A 19,964-nucleotide genomic window follows, 5' to 3' on the forward strand; every position below is an offset into this window, starting at 1 on the left:
CGAACTCAGCGGCTATAATTCGTAGATTGAAAGATGTGCCGTAAAATAATTAATTAAGAAGTGAATTAGCGTAATTATGCTAATTACTCAATTAGGCGTTTTGATTTCTCGTGGAAGTAATGGCCGCCTCATCGCGTAGTTTAGATCAAGGATTATAATTGTGCTATCTGCCACAGGCTATTTTTAAAGATTTGGTGCAGCTAAAATGAAACATCCTGTATATTGTGAGCATTATTCATACACTTCATATTCTCAATCTGTACATACTCATCATCACCATTCTTGGTCTGGTGGTGGGGCTCTCCCTTGAGAGAATAAAGAAGAGAGTGACCGCCTAAACGATGTCTCGCAATATATATGGAACATCATGGCGACAAATGGCCCCAGGGGCACATACACGTATACTCGGTAGCACTTAACGGCCCACGTAAGAGAGAGGCTAGACACATATCTGATGACCAAAAGCGGGGGTAATCCACAAAGAAATAATTTTCCTTACGAATAAATTCAGGTTTTACGTTCCAGAACTATATTCTGATTAGGAGGCAAGCCGTAATGCGGGACTTCGGATTAATCAAATGCACGGTACAGAGCGTTTCCGCATTTCGCCTCCATCAAAATGTAGCCACTGCGGCAGGAAATCAACCCCGCGACCTTGGGCTTAGCAGCGCCACGCTATAGCCATGCACTACGCCAAAAAAGGTGGATTTGGCCGAATTTTCCAGCGCGGAGTGGCACGCGTAGTATAGCGTATACCCCCTCCGGGCGCTTCACCAATGTGCAGGCTCGGCACGCGGGCCCGCTGCTGTGGCTGATGCTGTTCGTGATGTGCGTGATGTCGCGCACCTTCAGCCGGCTCATGCTGCTGGCGGTGGGCGCCCTGCACCCGGCCTACCTGTCGTGCAAGGCGGTGCGCGCACGCAGCCCGCGCGACTACGTGCGCTGGATGATGTACTGGGTGGTGTTCGCCGTCTTCCTGTGCGTCGAGCCCCTGGCCGACCTGGTGTTCGGCTGCTGCCTGCCGCTCTACGCGGAGCTCAAGATCGCGTTCGTCTTCTGGCTCCAGTCGGGCACCACGCGCGGCGCCAGCCTCGTGTTCCGCAAGCTGGTGCTGCCCGAGTTCACCCGGCGCGAGGACAACATCGACTCCCACCTCGGACAGCTACACACCAAGGCCTCGCAGGTGCTGTTCGGCCGCCCGCTCGTGGACAGCCTTGTTACGCCACCTTTGCGTATAGACGAGCAACACGGAATGAACACGTGTGAGATGCACATGTAAGCAGGGGCGGATCAAGCTTAGCCTCAAGAGTTGTGGTGGGGCGGGTGGTTCAATGCACGGTCATGTCTGTCGGCGCGCATGCCTCTGCAGAGGGAATAAGTAAGTGGATGTAGGTATACAGTGTAGGCGTATAAGATAAAACATGCACCCAGGCGCGGATCCAGGGGGGATGTCCGGATGTCCTGACCCCCCCCCCCCCCCTCAGATTTCTGCATCGCCCCCTCGCTGACAGGGGGATGGCCCTGTCGCAGAAAATATGGCCACCGGCATTCTTGAAAAGCATTTTTCGCGAGTACCACTGATATCAGCCACGTAGCTTGCTCACAAGCTTAGTTGTATTCCGTCGGAGTGTGGTGTCGCGAAGTTGCCGTAGTTATTTTTTCTCATGAACACCTTGGACCTCCTGGCGCCGGCGGTGCCTTACTCGTCCCGTCGGTGGCGTCGAATGAACGAGGTTGCCAAGCACGCCGATGTCCGCGCGAGCGCCTTCGCGCCTGATCAACTTAGTTGCCCCTTGGGGTGTCATCGGTTGCCTCATTGGCTGTCATCGGTTCCGCGACCAACCTGCTTAATGAAAGAGATCACTTGCTGAAGTGTTCATATACAGTGTTTGTCCGAAAAGAAATGTCAGTGATTATATTGTGAAGCGACTAAACGTCGCAGCGCGCTAAGACCAGTTGGGATTGGTGGAAGGGGAAGTTAGCATACGCACGCATGGTCGCTCAGTCGTCTGCAACAATCTGGAGAGTAAGGACAAGGTTTTTCGTCAACTCATTTTTATTTACCGTGCAAGCCCTAATGCAGCGCTCATTGGAACAAAGGATTGCCATCGAGTTGTGTGTGAAACTCGGCAAGTCTGCAGTGGAAACTTTTCCAATGATAAAGACAGCTTTTGGTGATAATTGTTTGTCAGAACGTCAAGTTTACCGGGGGCACAACGCCTTTTTAGAAAGTTGTGAAGAGGTCAGCGATGAAGCCCACGCTGTACCGCCATCAACGACCATCAGCGACGAAAATGTGACGCGCGCGAGAGGTCTTTTGTACTCAGACCCTCGTTTGAGTGTCCGTTTAGTGGCACAGACAGTAAACATTCCAAAAAGCACCGTTCACGAGATTTTGACGAATAATTTTCAAATGCGAAAAGTGTGCGCGAAGATCTTGCGCAAAATATTAATGGGCGACCAACAATCAAGCCGAGTTGAAACATGACAGGAGGTTTGGGACTTGTGCGAAAGTGACCCCCACGTTTTGGACAATGTCATCACAGGTGACAAGACTTTGGTGTTTGAATACGACCCCGAAACAAAAAGGCAAAGTGCCAAGTGGCACAGCTTGGCGTCCCCTCGCCCCAAGAAGGCCAGAATTAGCAAGTCAAAGTTCAAGACCGTGCTGATTGTGTTCTTTGACATCAGGGGTCTTGTCCACCATGAGTTTGTACCCCATGGCACAACCGTGAACGCCAAATTCTACGTGAAAGTGCTCAAGCGACTCAAACGAAGGATTCATCGCACCCGGCCTGATATCGGGGGCGATTGGAAACTTCACCATGACAACGCACCATGCAGCCTGCACCGCCTTCCTCGTGACCGGCTTCCTGGCCGATTGAAAGATGTCAACAGTTCCCCAGCCGCCCTACAGTCCCGACGTGGCTCTCCCAGGCTTCTTCTTTTTGCACTTGAAAATTCCCATGAAAGGACATCATTTCGTGACAGTTGGCAAAGTCGAAGAGGCTTGCACCAAGGCTCTAAAGGACATTCCTGAGGAGGCCTACCGTGACGCCTTCGATGGTTGGAAATCTCGCTAGAACCAATGTAACGAAGCAGGAGGAGCATTGGTTCTATTTTGAAACATTTTATTGTGTTGTACCGATCTGATCAATAATTTCTTTTTAATCGCCTCACTGACATTACTTTTCGGACAAACCCTGTATAAATAACAACTAACAGCTAAACTAAGAACTACGCATGGGCAACTTTTTTAACTGTAGCACTCATTAATGTGATCACAGTTACACGTTGACAATATCCCGTACGAGCACAGTACCGTTCGTACGCTACAAGTTTTTCATTGTAACTTCGCAGTTTTATTGCCGTACATTAGGCATAGTAGGGTCAAAGCCGCTGGATCCGTTTATCCGAGTGGGCGTTCTCGCGGAGCAGGGCGAAGTCTCGAGCAGCGGCTGCGAAAGTGGGGGAGCGTGACGTGAGCGGTCAACGCCAGCGCGCGGGCCTAGGATGGCGTCGCGCGGGAAACAAAACATGAAGATGCTGGCTCGCGCTCTCGGCTACTAGAACACATCGTTCTTCTTGTAGGTGGCGTCGTGAGTCTTCATACGCGGTGGTTCGCATATCGTAAACAACAAGCGTAGTAGTTGCTGCGTTGGAGCTCCAAAGCAAACGAAGGTGTCTCAGCCGAACACAAAGAATCTCCTTAAGGAAATCAATGTGTCCCAACAGAACTCCAAAGACGGGCCCGTGCTTACGCATTTATAACGAACCTGCAACAGATCATCCCAAATTTTATTTTAAGAAGCAATACAGGCTAGATATACCAGGTGTTCAAAATTAAGCATTATGGTTTTCTTAAAGTTAGGCACATGCGAGGCACGTGAAGAGCACCTGCGCAAATAAGTTATGTGGCCAGGGGGACACAAAGTAAGGTGATAATTATCGTTGTCAGCAGCCGAATTGACTAAAATTGAATAATTAACTTTTTTATTGACTGCAGTAAGAAACACGACTGCCTCGCAAGAAACACGACTGCCTCGTAAGTTTTCAATACAAACATACCCACTTACTGCAGTCGACAAAAAATGATTGTTCAATTTTAGTTAATTGGACTGTTCACAGCTACTATTATCATCTCACTTTGTGACCCCTCTGGCTACATAACTTATCTGCACAGGTGGACTTCGCGTGCCTCGCAGTGCCTCATTTTAAGAAAAGCATAAAGCTTAGTTTTGAACACCCTGTATTTCAGGCACAGCCGCCAAGCACATGGCTGTATTGGGTAACGTCCTTTTCCTATAAGCTCGGAGAAACCGATATCTGGCTTCGCTACAGGTCTTTTTCCTCTTTCTGGGGTTTTACGTGCCAAAACCAGTTCTGATTATGAGGCAGGCCGTAGTGGAAGGCTCCGGATTAATTTTGACCACCTAGGGTTCTTTAACGTGCCCTACAACGCAAGCACACGATTTCAACCTCCATCGAAATGCGGCCGCCGCGGCCGCGATTCGATCCCGCGATCTCGGGCTCAGCAGCGCAACGCCTGAGCTGACTGAGCCACCATTGTGGGCTACAGGTGTTGCTCTAGACGTATAAAACGCGGGTTTATCGTGAGCAGAAACGGTGAATTTCGATAAATAAGAAAGGCTACTATCATCATCATCATCATTGACAGAAGCTGACCCCCCCCCCCCCCTCAAAAAAAACCTGGATCCGCCCCTGCATGCACCTTGCGGATTTTAGCGGTACTTAGAACGAATATTTATTTAGAAGGTGTACATGGCAGTATAGAGACTACCTATACTTTAACTGGCGAAAGGAGAGCTGTGAGGACACGCGCAGTCTAACGCTAACGCCCAGACGAACGATTGGCGCCTGAAGCGATCAAGTTTTGGGCCGCGTCCTAATTGTCCTCGTCTTTCATCTTCATTCCCTACCCGGACGCAAGCTCTCGCCGTGGTGTGGAACTGCTATACTTCACTGCAGCATATTCTCTCCGTTATTCTTTTCTTGGCTGTTGAGAAGACGCTCTTTGACTACCACGATGGCACCATGCGTCAGATCGCAGTGAGTTTTCTTGCACCCAATGACAGAGCATCTAAAAGCCGACGTCACGGTCACACCAGTCACGTATAAGCGTTCTCACGAAGGAAGAAACGACTATTAGGCATAGCATGACGTCAGGCGCAATATAACACACTCGCCAGGCGGTGCGGCCACGCGGAACTCTTGCCTTGCAGATGGAGTACCGTTTAATTGTTGGAAAGCCGTCCTACGGTTGAGGATGGATCAGCTGCTCAGCCTTCGGTGCTGTACCCTCTTGGCGGTGGCGCGCGGTATTTATGCTCGTAGGGACAAACAGAGCATGTTCGCTGACAACATCGTAATATCATCTCTTCTAGTATGTTTGATCTCTCTCCCACGTAAATATATAATTAAGCGAGTAGCACTACATTAGGATATGACAGGTGAAGTTGCTCAAGCCGCGTACAACTAATGTTATATTCACATCCGCGACATCCGCAGTAAACGCAGCCGTCGAAGATTTTTGTGATTGCTCATGCAGCACCGTTTTCCACACTGTATACTGATGATGATGATTGTTGGAGTTTTTTGGCGCAAGGGCCAGATGTGGCCAAAGAGCGCCAAGGCGATGATAATGACTTGTCAGTGGTACATGAATGGTGAATTAGAAGGTGTGGATAAAACAGATGCGGCATGGCTGTAAAGAGGCCTAAAATAGTCGCTGTAAAATGCGTAAAATCTATAGGTACTAAGAATATGGCAATGACTAATGAAGTGTGCTATGGATACGAGGGATGCATTGTGAAAGATTGATGATATACTAAAATATGTCAGAGGCTAAAAGTTTCAAAAACACTAATGCCTTAACAGAGCCCTTGAGATGTAAGGGCCTGGAGGCATGTGCTATACTGAGCTATTATCACAGTGGCATCCTCCTGAGAATGGATGCGCTATTTATTTCTTGGGCTGATAACATGCAAGACAACATCATTCAAAAAAGCGAGGACTGCTTTGGTAATGAAAAGCGGTTCTTTGCCAAGAAACATAGCGGGATGAAGAAGGATAGAACAGCGGTATGCCAGAGGAAAATGTTTCTTCCTCTCTCTCTCGGCTTCCCTACACTCCAGGAGGACGTGAAGAACGGTGAGCCTCTCGCCACATCTACCACAGGTTGGAGGATCATTACCATTCAATAGAAAATTGTGGGTACCATATGTGTGTCCTATTCTGAGGCGACAGAATAGGACATCAGTTCGCCGTGTTTTTGATGCAGAGGGCCAGAAACCTAACTGTGGCTTAATCAAGTGAAGCTTACTATTTGTTTGCGCATCCCACAAGCGTTGCCAGTGGCTTCGCAGTTTCTTCCGCAAGAAAGGTTTCAAATCTGTTACAGGGACAGCAGCGGTAGGATTAATAGCGTGCGATGTTATTGATGTGGCCATTTGGTCAGCAAGAACATTACCCTCGATGTCTCTATGCCCAGGCACCCTAGCATATTATGATTTGTTGTTTAGACGCATAAACAGAGCAGATCAGTGAGTAGAGGTTGATAATTACAGGGTGTTTATGTTTTTGCGGCATCATTAACGCTTTAACAACGCTTAAAGAGTCGGTAAATATTACAGCCTTTTGGAGTTTCAATCTATCAATGTGTTTCACCGCCGATAGTACTGCATAGGCCTCTGCCGTAAAGATGCTTGTGTGGGGATAAAGTACATCGGATTCCGAGAAGGACGGACCGACTGCCGCATAGGAAACGCCAGCATGTGACTTTGATGCGTCTGTGTAAAATTCAGGGCAAGAGTATTTTGACTTTAGTTCTAAAAAGTGCATTTGAATGTGTGCATCTGGCGCGTGTTTTGTGACTTCAATAAACGATGTGTCACATTCAACCAGCTGCCACTGCCACGGCGGTAGCAGCTTCGCTGGAGGCATTAGGCAATGTTCAAGTAGTGAAGCACCCATTTCTTCACTGAGCTTTCTCACGCGTAGCGAGAAGGGCTGCTTCGCTGTTGGTCGATTATTAAATAGTGTGGCAGATGTGGTATCGTTTATGGTAAAATAGGTAGGATGTGTACGGTTTGAATTTATTTTAAGGAAATATGTAAAGCTGGCATAAGTCCTCTGAAGGTGGAGCGACCACACGTTTGCTTCCACATAAAGGCTTTGTATGGGGCTTGTCCTGAAGGCCCCAGTCGCGAGGCGGATTCCTAAATGGTGAACAGGATCCAACATTTTTAAAGCGCTGGGTGCAGCAGACTGGTAAACTATCGCCCCGTAGTCAAGTCGTGAGCCGACAAGGCACCTGTACAAGTTCAAAATGCATTTCCTGTCACTGCCCCATGTTGTACGCGACAGCAGCTTCAATAAGTTCATTGTTTTCAGGCACTTAGCCTTCAAGTATTTGATGTGCGGAACGAATGTGAGTTTTGAGTCCAATATGATGCCTAGAAACTTGTGCTCTTTGCTTACAGGTAATGTGGTACCAGACAGCTCAATAGCAGGGTCTGGTACTATTCCTCTCTTATTAGTGAAAAGGACGCATGTGCTTTTCTGTGGGCTCAACCTAAAACCGTTTTCATCAGCCCATTTAGCCACTTTATTTAAGCCATGCTGGACATGTCGTTCGCAGACAGCAAAGTTGCACGATTTAAAACAATCTGGACATCATCTACATATACAGAGTAGAACATCGTTAGTGGAATAGCCGTGCGTAGAGAATTCATTTTCACAATAAACAGTGTACAGCTAAGCACACCGCCTTGCGGGACACCAGTTTCCTGGGTGAAAGACCTAGACAAGGCCTGGCCCACCCTTACACGAAAGGTACGGTTAGAGAGGTAGCTTTCGATAGTACTCAACATGTTTCCGTGGACGCCCATAGTGGAAAGGTCTCGAATGATACCGAAGCGCCATGTGGTGTCATACGCTTTCTCTAAGTCAAGAAATACGGAGAGAAAAAACTGTTTGTGTATAAAGGCATCCCTTATGATTGTCTCCATGCGGACAAGGTGGTCTGTAGTCGATCTACCTTCTCGGAAGCCACATTGGTAAGGATCTAGTATGCCGTTGCTTTCTAGGACACAAATTAGACGCCGGTTAATCATCTTTTCGAAGAGCTTGCACAGACAGCTTGTCAAAGCAATGGGTCTGTAGCTACTGGGCAAGGACGGGTCCTTGCCCTGTTTAAGTACGGGGATTACTATAGCTTCTGTCCAAGAAGATGGAATGTAACCAGCGGCCCACATGACATTAAAAAGAGAGAGGAGGGTCTTTTGTGTTTCAGTGTGTAGGTGCTTGATCATTTCATACATGATACGGTCAGCACCTGGTGCTGAGGTGTTGCAACAAGCGAGAGCAGTTTTAAATTCAGCTAAACTAAACGGGCGGCTGTAATCTTCATTTCGAGCACATTCCCGGTCAACGGGCTGTCGCTCTGCACGCTCTTTGAACCTAAGGAATGTTTGTGTGTAATGAGATGCACTGGAGACATATTGAAAGTATTCGCCCAGACAATCTGCCTGATCCTCCAGGCAGTCTCCTTGGATATTCACTAAGGGCGGCGGGTTCGTCTCACGGCCCTTTAATTTATTAACCCTATTCCATACTTTTGCCTCATCTGTGTAAGAGTTTATACCAGAAATGCACCTCTCCCAACTCTCTCTCTTTGCACGTCTACGTGTCCTTCTGCCTTGCGATTTAACCTGTTTAAAATTAATAAGGTTTTCGGCAGTAGGAGAATCGCGAAGCAATCCCCATGCTTTGTTTTGATTTTTGCGCGCTTTACGACATTCTTCGTTCCACCAAGGAATGCGGCGCTTCTTAGTCAGTCCGTTAGTTTGTGTAATACATTTTGTAGCAGCATCAATAATAAATCCTGTTAGATATGTTACGGCGTCGTCTACGTTAAGAGCAACAATGTCATGACGGCCTAGGTGTGTCAGCTCTCGGAACAGTTCCCAGTTGGCCGAGTCTACGCTCCATCGAGGTGATCGTGGCAAGCATCCATCTTGTTTCGTTGAGTTTTAACATAATTGGGAAGTGGTCGCTTCTTAGGGGTTCTTGACGACCGACCACTCCAGGTATGGCATTTGTGTGCTCGACACTATGCTTAAGTCTATGGACGAGTATGTGTTGTGTGTAATGCTGTAGTATGTAGGTTCTTTCTTGTTCAATAAACATTCACCTGAAGAAAACAGAAAATTTTCTATAAGGCGCCCTCGCGCATCGCAACGAGAGTCGCCCCACAGGGGGCTATGGGCATTAAGATCACCTACGACTATGTATGGTGGAGGAAGTTCATCGATGAAGCTCTGAAACTGCGTTTTGGAAAGCTGATAGGAAGGGGGGGGGGGTGTAGACAGAGCTAATGGTGACTAGCTTACCAAACAACAATGCTCGGACAGCAACTGCCTCAAGGGACGTTCGGAGGCTTAATTGCTGACATGCAACGCCCTTATTGACCATTACGGCTACACCCCCCGATGAGGCGAGAGCGTCGTCGCGGTCTTTGCGGAAAGTGACATATTGCCTTAGAAAGTTTGTCTGTGTTAATTTTAAGTGTGTTTCTTGTACACACATCACCTTTGGATTGAATTTGCGGAGGAGTTCTTTTACATCATCAAGATTACGTAGAAGTCCTCTCACGTTCCATTGTAACACTTGGGTATCCATATTGGAAGAGAAGTTAGTGATGTGTGCAAAGAGAAATAGAAGTTACTTCACGGGACCTTTCCAGGCCCCGTGATGGGGGTTTTGCCTTTCTTCCCGACGCGCTCGAGGGAGCTGCGCGGTTCTTTGGGCGTCTGAGACGCCGGTGGTTTGCTTGTATCCATCACCTCGTCTGAGGCGGTGGATAGTGCCCGCTCAGCGGGGACATTCGCGGGGGTTTCGGGCCTTACTGCACGGGCAGTGGCCCTGGGTCCAGCAGGCCCGCGGGTCTGCTGGCCCTCCTTGGCAGGGGGCGGAACAGCGCTGGCTGCTCCAGCCGGGGGGGCTGGTGACGTGACCGCCGTCACACTCCGTGTGACTTGGGCGGCCGCCGGATGATGTGGTGCTGCCCCCCGGCGCGCCACATCGGTGTATGAAGGACTGGACTGATTGTGGAGATGGAAACGCTTACGTGCCTCTGGGAAAGATAGGTTTAGTTTGACTTTCAATTCTATAATTTGCTTCTCTTTCTTCCACGAGGGGCACGATCGCGAGTAGACGGGATGATCTCCTTCACAGTTGGCACAACGGGTTGCTGAAGTGCAAATGTCAGAAGCGTGTTCATTTGAACTACACTTAGCACAAGTAGCGCGCCCTCGGCAGTTTTGCGACCCATGCCCAAAACGCTGACACTTGAAGCATCGGCGGGGATTCGGGATGTATGGTCTGACACGTAGCTTGCAGTAGCCGGTTTCAATTGATTCTGGTAGGTCGCTAGTTCCGAAAGTAATGATAATATGCTTGGTAGGTATTTGCTTATCATCTCGCCTTAGTGTTATCCTCTGCACCTTGACTACGTTCTGGTCTTGCCATCCTTCAAGTAATTCACTTTCACTCAGTTCAAGAAGGTCATCTTCCGAGACGACACCGTGCACTGTGTTCATCGACCTGTGTGGGCCCACTGAAACAGGAATGTCTCCAAATGCCACAAGTTTAGAAAGTTTATCGTACTGTAGTTTGTCGCGGACTTCGAGAAGAAGGTCGCCACTTCCCATCTTTGTTACCTTATAGCCTGGGCCGATTGCTTCCTTGAGAGATTTTGCTACAACAAAGGGTGAAATCATTCGGACTGTCTTAGTATCGTGTTGACTATGTATTACATGGTACTAAGGAAATATTTCTTTGGGTTGCAAAAAAAAGATTGAAAATTTCATCAGTGCGCCCCCTTTTCAGGGAGCGATCAGGTAGTGAGGGAAAAGCGTTAGCCATATAAAATTGCAAAATTCGGCGGCGATGGTAGCCACCCACCACCGAGCCCAACAAGGGGACGCTACAAGGTTGGAATACTTGCAGACGCCAGCCATGCATCGCCGCTATAACCTAATATGAAATACCCAAGGTTGGATAAGTACACTAGGTTAACCCTTGCCGCCCAGAAATTCAGAAGTGAGAAGAAGTGACTAGAAGACAGGAAAGATAGAAAAGCAAGAGAGAAAGACAAAAGATTGAAGAGTGGGACAGGAAAAGGCGACTGCCGATTTCCTCCAGGTGGGTCAGTCTGGAGGTGCCGTCTATGTGAAGCAGAGGCCGAAGAGGTGTGTTGCCTCTGCCGGGGGGCCTTAAAGGTCCAAACACCCGGCATCGGCTCGACCTCCAGGATCCCCCTTTCCGCAGACACGGCTAAGCCGCGCACGGCTACACGCAGGAGGGTCCAACCCCCATGTGCTCGGGTACCACACTGTATACTGTCAAGTCTATATACGCACTAGTAGATTTAAAGCGAGTTGGGCATAGATTTCCATACTCTGCTTGTAGAGAGCGCAAATGTCTACGGGCCCATGCTTGGTGTTAGCAGGGTTGCATATATGGTTACAGGAAAGACAAATTCTGAGCCTCACGGTGAAAAAAAAAATTCACCGACGATTACGATACTTACTCCCTAATGCGAAATTTGAGCGCAGCTCTATACGTGTTTTCATTTCGCCATATATTGGCTGGCGCGGACAATCTGTCTTGTGCGGCACGCTGCAAACCAAGCGAAGTGTAGTGCGACTGCTTTGCTAATCGGGAGATCGCGAGAGGCAGCGCGTTGGTGACGCGTGGGAGCGATTCACAGTAGCCGCCTCAGACACCTGCTCATGTAGCGCTTCGTTTGGCGCTCGCTACATCTGGCGGCATCTCGTAGTCATCGTCGCCGCAGAGCCCGTCTTGCGTGGCACTGCTCTTTTCTTCTCACGCTTTCGCCATACCCTCTTCCTTTTCCGCTTTCATGCTCGCGCTCTCTTCGCTATCGCCGTCTTTCATCTCACGCTCGCGGCAGGAAAGCTGCGCTTGAGCGTTTGTTTTGTAAGCATCTGCGCGAGTTGTAAGCATCTGCGAGGGAGGCGGCGAGAAGGTGGTAATTACTTCCGACGCTGCTCGACGAGTGTCCCGTTCTGATCTCGTGGAAAACCTCCGAGCCGCCCCCAGAGGCTCCTGCAACAGTCACCAACGCCGCGCGCGTTTTGTGCGAACGCGGGCAAAACGCCGACGGCGTCGACAACAGTTCTGTGTGTTGCCGGTGCTGCTGCATGTCCAAGTTTGTACAGCTGATAAAACTACTATCCTTATTCTGTATAGCTCTCTACAAATTTGCTATCGCAAGTGATGCTTCGCCTTTCGGGTGAAACTGCGACAACGTTTTTTTTTTGTTTTTTTTTAACATTGAAAAAGCAATCGCGTGCAACACGCGCAACACGAGACACGAATTGCGGTGGGGCTGTACTATGGTGGCTAGAAGGGCCACCATAGCTGTACTCCATGTCGTGACACGGCCGTGTGTGCCATCCGTGGTCCTGCTACAAGGCATAGGCCTGATATTGAACAGCTCAATGTTAAAAAAATCAATTTTCAATTAATTGAATTGAATTCAATGTTCAATGAATGTATTTAATTCAATGTTAAAAAAACATGCGCAGATGCTTACAAAATAAACGCTCAGGCGCAGCTCGGAAGCATTTATGTAAAGAGCACAGGGGCAGACTTTGTCATTCTTAAAGTCACAATTAGCTTGCATGTGCGGTTCTAATCATGACTGAAACCAAAAATAACAGTTCAGTTATTTTTACGTTGATCAAAATTTCTGAGGATCGGGTCATGTCGCGGTAACCAAGGAACAATACTCCACTCAAACCGAAATAAATCGGTGCCAGGGGCACTCTGAACCGGTCACCAGAACAATGATAACCCGATCCTCGAAAAGGCGAATCAAGATAAATCAATTGTCTAGTGTTGCGCACTAACCGCAACTGAAAACAAGTCGTTCGGCCGGGTTGAGTCCCTGGTTAAAATTAGTAATGCATATTTCAATGATAAATCTACGCGCACAGCGAAAAAGCAGTCGCTACATCCTTACATTTAGACCGCTTGTTCAGGTCTCTTGATGTCCGCACAGCATACATCTCGTTGACGGCAGCCAAGGACCTCTAAAAAAACTTAAGCTCATCGTCTAACTTCAGGTAGCCATGGGAGTAGTCGTCTTCATGATGATGTAACCCTTGGAGGTACTTTTCGATCACCTTCTGTCGGTCAGGAGGCTCGCTCCTCCTTGCATTCCGCGCTTTCTCAAGCGAAACAAAACAACGCACGCCGCGAATATGATACGCGCGCCAACTTCTCGCTCACGTTGAATGAGCTGATCCGAACTGAGACCGCGTCGCTAAACAGAGGAAAAAAAAGGTGATGTAGGTTTCACCTAAAAAGGCGAAGCATCAAGTGCGATAGCAAATTTGTAGAGAGCCATACGGAGTAATGATAGTAGCTTTAACAGCTGTATAAACTTGGACATGCAGCAGCACCGGCAACACGCAGAACTGTTGTCGACGCCGTCGGCGTTTTGCCCGTGTTCGCACAAAACGCGTGCGGCGTTGGTGACTGTTGCCGGAGCCTCTGGGGGCGGCTCGGAGGTTTTTGACATCAGAACGGGACACTCGTCGAGCAGCGTCGGAAGTCTTTACCACCTTCTCGCCTCACAACGTTTTTATATAAATAGGCACTTGGAGTCGCAGCTAAACGTCGCCTCCCTTCCCTCCCCGCCCCTTCCCCCACGGCCTTTCGCGCGTCGGAAGAAGGCGGGTTTGCTCTACATATATGGTGATTGAAAGAGACGCCTACTTCTGCAGCCCTTAAGGGCCGGAGCACGGCGCAGAACGCGCGTTTGTTCTCCGCCGTGGGTTCACTCCCCGTGAAAGCGCGCGTCCCTCGCGCGCCCTTTCACTCGCACATACAGCGTTCTGCGCGCGGCGATTTCATCTCCATTGACGTCATACGGAACCTCATGGCGACGACGACGGCGACGCCGACGGCAGAAATCTGCTTTGGAGTGTCCATATAATTGCTATCGCAGTAAAAAGAAAATGGTGATACGTCATCGAGGCGAGGGCACATCATCGAGGCGAGGCTCCGCCCCTGCACGGATTTGTTGTGAAAACAGTCGCACCCTCACTCCTCTCCACCTCGCATCCGCTATGCTGCGCGATGCTATTTTTATACTCTGCTTTCACTCTCTCTCATCTCTCTCTCCTCCAGCTCGGCGAAGCTGCGGACGACGGAATGATAATTATAGCGAGGGTCTAACAGCTCCGCTGTAATACATTCTTGCAGGACTACTTTCGTGGGGGGCGTACATTCATTCATTCATTCACAAAACTTTATTAGAGTCCTGAAGCTCGGTTTTCTCAGACCGAGGCGGGCCGCGTCCACGTCGGCACCGTCAGGCCGAGCCTTATGGCGCAATCGTGCATTGCCCCCTGCAAATTCTGTCTATCGTGATCTCGGGTATCAGGCGTCTCACAGAGGGTCGCGCTCTATAGCTTACGCCGCCGGTGCGTCTCGAAACGGGTAGCTGGCCCATATGCACTACCGTAGCGGCACACGGAGGCTAAGCTGACCCACGCCGTCCCCCGAACTTTCTTGAGAGTTGCTAACGTGGTGATGAGTGGCGAGGTCGACTTGTTAGAGGAATAGAACATGGCAGAATTAGGCCAAGCCTATTTAAAGAGTCAGGCATGCTCTTATACTGGCAGATATAGAGCGCAGTACATGTTGTTAACTCGTAGAACGTAGCTACGTCGTTCTCGGAGCACACTACATTCTGGAGGAGCACACAACTTCCGTCTTCCGTAGATCACTTGCTAAGGAAACATGTCATGTCATCATCGATGACATGACGACAATACAATGGCCTGCAGCAGTCGCAAAACACCGCCTCAGAGGAGAAGCTCCATGCCAAGCACACGCGCCAACCCTGAGATGATCGTAGAAAGGGGGAAGCGAGTGCACCGTACTCGCTGTCCCCGCGATGACAGGCAGGAATGAACGACACAAGCCGCCAGAAGGAAATCCGCTCCCACAAATTTCCCAACGAATTCTTCACTGGCGTTAGTATGACGCAGCCCCTTGGATGCGGTCGGCTTGGGCAGCTTGCTGAATAAGCACGCACCATATGCACTTTCTTGGCAATTAATATATATATATATATATATATATATATATATATATATATTGTCAGATACTGCCGGCTGCCTTTCGGAAGCCATAGCAGGAGTGGGCACATTGATTTCATAACGAATAAATATACATTAAAATTGCTCAAGTCGACAAAGTTGATCTCAACAATAGTATTGCATAAAAATACTGAGAAATACTGCAAACATTTAGCTGTGCATGCGCAAGCAACCGTATTTATAATCACGAAACCCCTACCACCGACTAGCAGAACGAACTTTTGTTCCCATTCAACATCTTTTCCTTTACCGTCGGTAAATTGTGCACAAGCCTCTACTCTGCCAGTGCAGGTTGGGGTGTGGTCTGTGGGGGTGGGTTATGACTACGAGGACCTGGAATTTCGGCAGTAATCTTTGAAAAGCCTTTGTGCGCGCGCTTCCTCCCCGGAAGGGGAGGGGGCACAGTTAGAGGGATAAATGCAGTCTGTGAACGAGAGTACGTGGTTAGAAGACGCCAGGTGGCGCTCTCTATTTTGCAAATCTTGAAAGGGGTGATGGTCCCTAGTTTGACTTTCGGCAACGCGGTCCTGTGCATGCGATCAGAGGTTCGAGCAAGGTTGGAAGTTAAGCAGCGAGGGGTAGGTAGGCTTGCTTTGGGAGCACACGGAAATACACCAAATCAGGGGGTACAGGGTGACATGGGATGGACGTCACTTGAGGGCAGGGAAGCCAGCAGCAAAATAGAATTTGAGGAGCGATTGAGGGAAATGGCAGAAAAGCGGTGGGCAAGGAGAGTTTTCAGTTATTTGTACGTGAGGAATGTTGATACAAAATGGAGGAAGCTGACCAGAAAACTGTCAATCAAATATTTGGACTGCAGGAGGGGTGCAAACCAGGAAACAGCGGTTAAGAAAAAGGTTAAAGAAACAGAGAGCGGTCTGTGGAAAACAGGGATGAAGACAAAATCAGCACTGGGAACATACAGAACTTTCAAGCAAGAAATTGCCAAAGAAAATATCTATGATAATTCTAGGGGAAGCTCTTTGTTGTTTGAGGCCAGGACAGGAGTACTGCGGACGAAGATGTACGGAGTCAAGTACTAAGGTATAGACACGTTGTGCGGTGCGTGTGGAGAGGAAGAGGAAACGGCTGAACACCTCATACTTTTCTGTAAAGGGCTTAACCCTACAGTGCAAAGCAACGCGGCTGATTTTTTTTCAATGCATTGAGGTTTCGGGACAGTGGAGGCAAAATAGACATTAAGCGGGTAGAAATAACCAAACGGAGGTTATCTGATTGGTGGCTAAAATCAAGGCAGGGGTGAAATTTCACCCACCACAAAGTACAAAATATGTTAATAGTCGCGGCTAGGTGGCGTATGCCACCGCCTTATTTAAAGGGTTCAGCCTCATCCATCCATGCATCCATTTAGGGTGCCTTGATATCCCCCACTCCCGCCGCTCCGGTGGGGGAGGAGGACATGAACGCACCTTATGCAAATCGTCAATTAGCCCAGATCTTGAATAACACGTGCCTCCGAAGATTGTTTCACAGTCACGTAATAGGCAAGTCGCTGGGGCGGAACAGAGACGCGCTCTCGTGTAAGAGTGCCGAATTTAGCATCTCAGTGCCCAGACTGACTCAGTATAATGTCGTTTGATGTCGATGCCACAATGACTCCGCCCTTCGGCTAATACGCCAAACGTAACAGGCCCAGGAACTGCACCAGTTATTTTGTTACGCCATGCACTCACAGCCCACCCTCATCAGCTATGATCTTCTGGTGTCTCCGACCCGCAGGTGGGCGCGACGACCGTCCGCTACGTGACCCAGGCGGTGATGCAGACGTTGTTCAGCCACATCCGCGACAACTACAGCGCGGCCGACCTCCTGTCGTCCGACCTGAAGCTGAACCTGTTCGACCCAATCGAGGGTTCTTCGTCCCTCGAGGACCCCTCGGAGATGGCGCTCGGGGACCAGGGTGGACGCCGCAAGGCTCACCGTCGTGCCGAGGACGACGTCAAGAAGCGCAAGCTCAACGCCGCCTAGTGGCCGTTCTGGGGACGAGCGGACGGGGCCCCGTGGTTTGCGGCACCCTCCCTCGGTCTCGGTCAGCAAAATTAAAGTGACAAATGTGCCAGAAGAGCTGGCCGGAAGCGGTCCTCTAGAACTGGTTGTCTGCTTCAGGGGCGGATGCAGGTTTTTTCTGAGGGGGGGGGGGGGGGGGGGGGTCAGCTTCTGTCAATGATGATGATGGTAGCCTTTCTCATTTGCCGAAATTCACCGTTTCTGCTCACGATAAACCCGCGTTTTATACGGCTAGAGCCCTGTAGCCCGCCGTGGTGGCTCAGTCAGCTCAGGCGTTGCGCTGCTGAGCACTCGAATCTCGGCCGCGGCGGCCGCATTTCGATGAGAAATGCAAAAACGCCCGTGTGTTTGCGTTGTAGTGCACGTTAAAGAGCCCAAGGTGGTCAAAATTAATCCGGCGTCTTCCCCTACGGCGTGCCTCATAATCAGAACTGGTTTTGGCACGTAAAACCCCAGAAAGAGGAAGAAGCCCTAATGCGAAAACACCCGTGTACTTAGATTTAGGTGCACGTTAAAGAACCCCAGGTGGTCCAAATTTCCGGAGTCCCCCCACTACGGCGTGCCTCATAATCAGAACTGGTTTTGGCACGTAAAACCCCATAATTTAATTTTAATAGCGAAGCTAGGTATCGGTTTCTCCGAGCTTATAGGAAAAGGACGTTACCCAATACAGCCATGTGCTTGGCGGCTGTGCTTGATAATATAGGGTGTTCAAAACTAAGCTTTATGGTTTTCTTAAAATTAGGCAGTGGGAGGCACGCGAAGACCACCTGTGCAAATAAGTTATGTGGCCAGGGGGCACAAAGTGAGATGATAATTATCGCTGTGAGCAGCCCAATTAACTACAATTGAACAATTATTTTCTGTCGACTGCAGTAAGTGGGTATGTTTGTATTGAAAGCTTAGCGGCAGTCGTGTTTCTACACAGTATCAGTCGGAAGAATTATTCTAGCGTGTTCGTGCTCCGAGATATCCGACTCCAAATTTCAATTGTCGTACTGCGCAGAGTTATCGAGTCGACGCGAGAGCGGTTTATGCTTTGCGTTGCTGTGGAAGGGACGCATTTTCAACATTTTTATGGCATTGACATCTTGATGGGTGAAGTGTTGTCATGAGATTTGTGCATGACAACACCAAACTTAAAGCGGCAGTATGAAATATTCGTTAGCATAGCTAAAAAGGTTTCTGCTGTTGATGGTGCAGTTGTTGCTTTTGATTTCAATAAAACTAACAATACTTGGAAATCAGCAGTCACTTTATTTGCGTAGCCCAAACAAGGACCATGCCCGGTCGTCTAGTCACCATTACGCACGCGCACTGCCCTCCGGCTTCTCCGCTCGCGCCATTATCTCGGCATGGCAGCTGCCGCCATCTTTACAGGCCTCCCATGCAGTGGTCGCGTGTTGCGACAGCAGTTACGGTTTCTTCGACTTTTTTTTTTCGCCAGCCGTGAGGGGAAGGGGGGCAGTTATTATCTTTGCCAATGCCTCCGCCGCGTTGTCAGACTAAACGCCGCACCCAACAGCCGCGTCACATCAGGGAGGAGCTTTGCGCCGATCCTCACTCTCTTGCATGCGTAATCATGCGAACGACAAGTTAAAACTTGGAGTTGGATATCTCGGAGCATAGACATGCTAGAAGAATTCTTCCAAGTGAAACTGTGTAGAAACACCACTGCCTCTAACTTTTGAATACAAACATACACACTTACTGCAGTCAATAAAAAGTTAATTATTCAATTTTATTTAATTCGGCTGCTAACAGCGATAATTATCATCTCACTTTGTGTCCCCCTGGCCACATAACTTATTTGCGCAGATGGTCTTCACGTGCCTCCCAGTGCCTAATTTTAAGAAAACCATAAAGCTTAATTTTGAACACCCGGTATATCTAGCCTGTATTGTTTATTAAAATAAAATTTGGGATGATCTGTCGCAGGTTCGTTATAAATGCTTAAGCACGGGTCCGTCTTTGGAGTTCTGTTGGAACACCTTGATTTCCTTAAGAAGATTATTTGTGTTCGGCTGAGACACCTTCGGTTGCATTGGAGCTCCAACGCGGCAACCACTACGCTGGTTGTTTACGATAAGCGAATCACTGCGTATGAAGACTCACGACGCCACCTACAAGAAGAACGATGTGGCGTAGTATCCGAGAGCGCGAGCCAGCGTCTTCATCTTTTGTTTCCCACGCGACGTCATCCTTTTACACAAGGCGCGCATCTGCTCCCGTTTCTCTAACCACGCGACGCCATCATAGGCCCGCGCGCTGGCGTTGGCCGCTGACGTCACGCTCCCCCACTTCGCAGCCGCTGCTCGAGGCTTCGCCCCGTTCCGTGAGAACGCCCACTCAGATAAATGAATCCGGTGGCTTTGAGCCTCCTATGCTTAATGTACGACTATAAAACTGCGAAGTTACAATGAAAAAATGTCGCAGTTTCGCCCGAAAGGCGAAGCATCGATTGCGATAGCAAATTAGTAAAGCGGTATTCGGAGTAGGTATAGTAGTTTTATCGGCTGCATAAACTTGGACACATTGGCTTACTAACTGAATTAACAATCGTGGTGTCAGCGCGCACAAGCAAACATGAATAGATCACACTGAATGACCGCAGCCAACGACTGTCAAAACGCTGGCAGCAAGCGCAAGTTCGCGCGGTCTATCGCTTCAACGGAAACTGAGCGGCAAATGCACAGCCCATACAAAGGTAAGAGC

General features: G+C 49.1%; 1 protein-coding gene across 1 annotated transcript in view; it reads left to right on the forward strand.

Annotated features, from left to right (window-relative positions):
- Positions 1-17,340, forward strand: part of LOC119445462 (uncharacterized protein T19C3.4) — a 31,674-nt gene extending 14,334 nt beyond the window's left edge. Inside the window, exons 2-3 of the mRNA XM_037709742.2 lie at positions 785-1,183; positions 16,962-17,340. Coding sequence (XP_037565670.1) covers positions 785-1,183; positions 16,962-17,210 — 648 coding nt within the window. The 3' untranslated portion in view covers positions 17,211-17,340. The remainder of the gene's footprint in view (positions 1-784; positions 1,184-16,961) is intronic.
- Positions 17,341-19,964: the final 2,624 nt, after the last annotated feature.

The sequence above is a fragment of the Dermacentor silvarum genome, chromosome 3 (genome assembly GCF_013339745.2).
Source record: "Dermacentor silvarum isolate Dsil-2018 chromosome 3, BIME_Dsil_1.4, whole genome shotgun sequence".
Classification (NCBI taxonomy): domain Eukaryota; kingdom Metazoa; phylum Arthropoda; class Arachnida; order Ixodida; family Ixodidae; genus Dermacentor; species Dermacentor silvarum.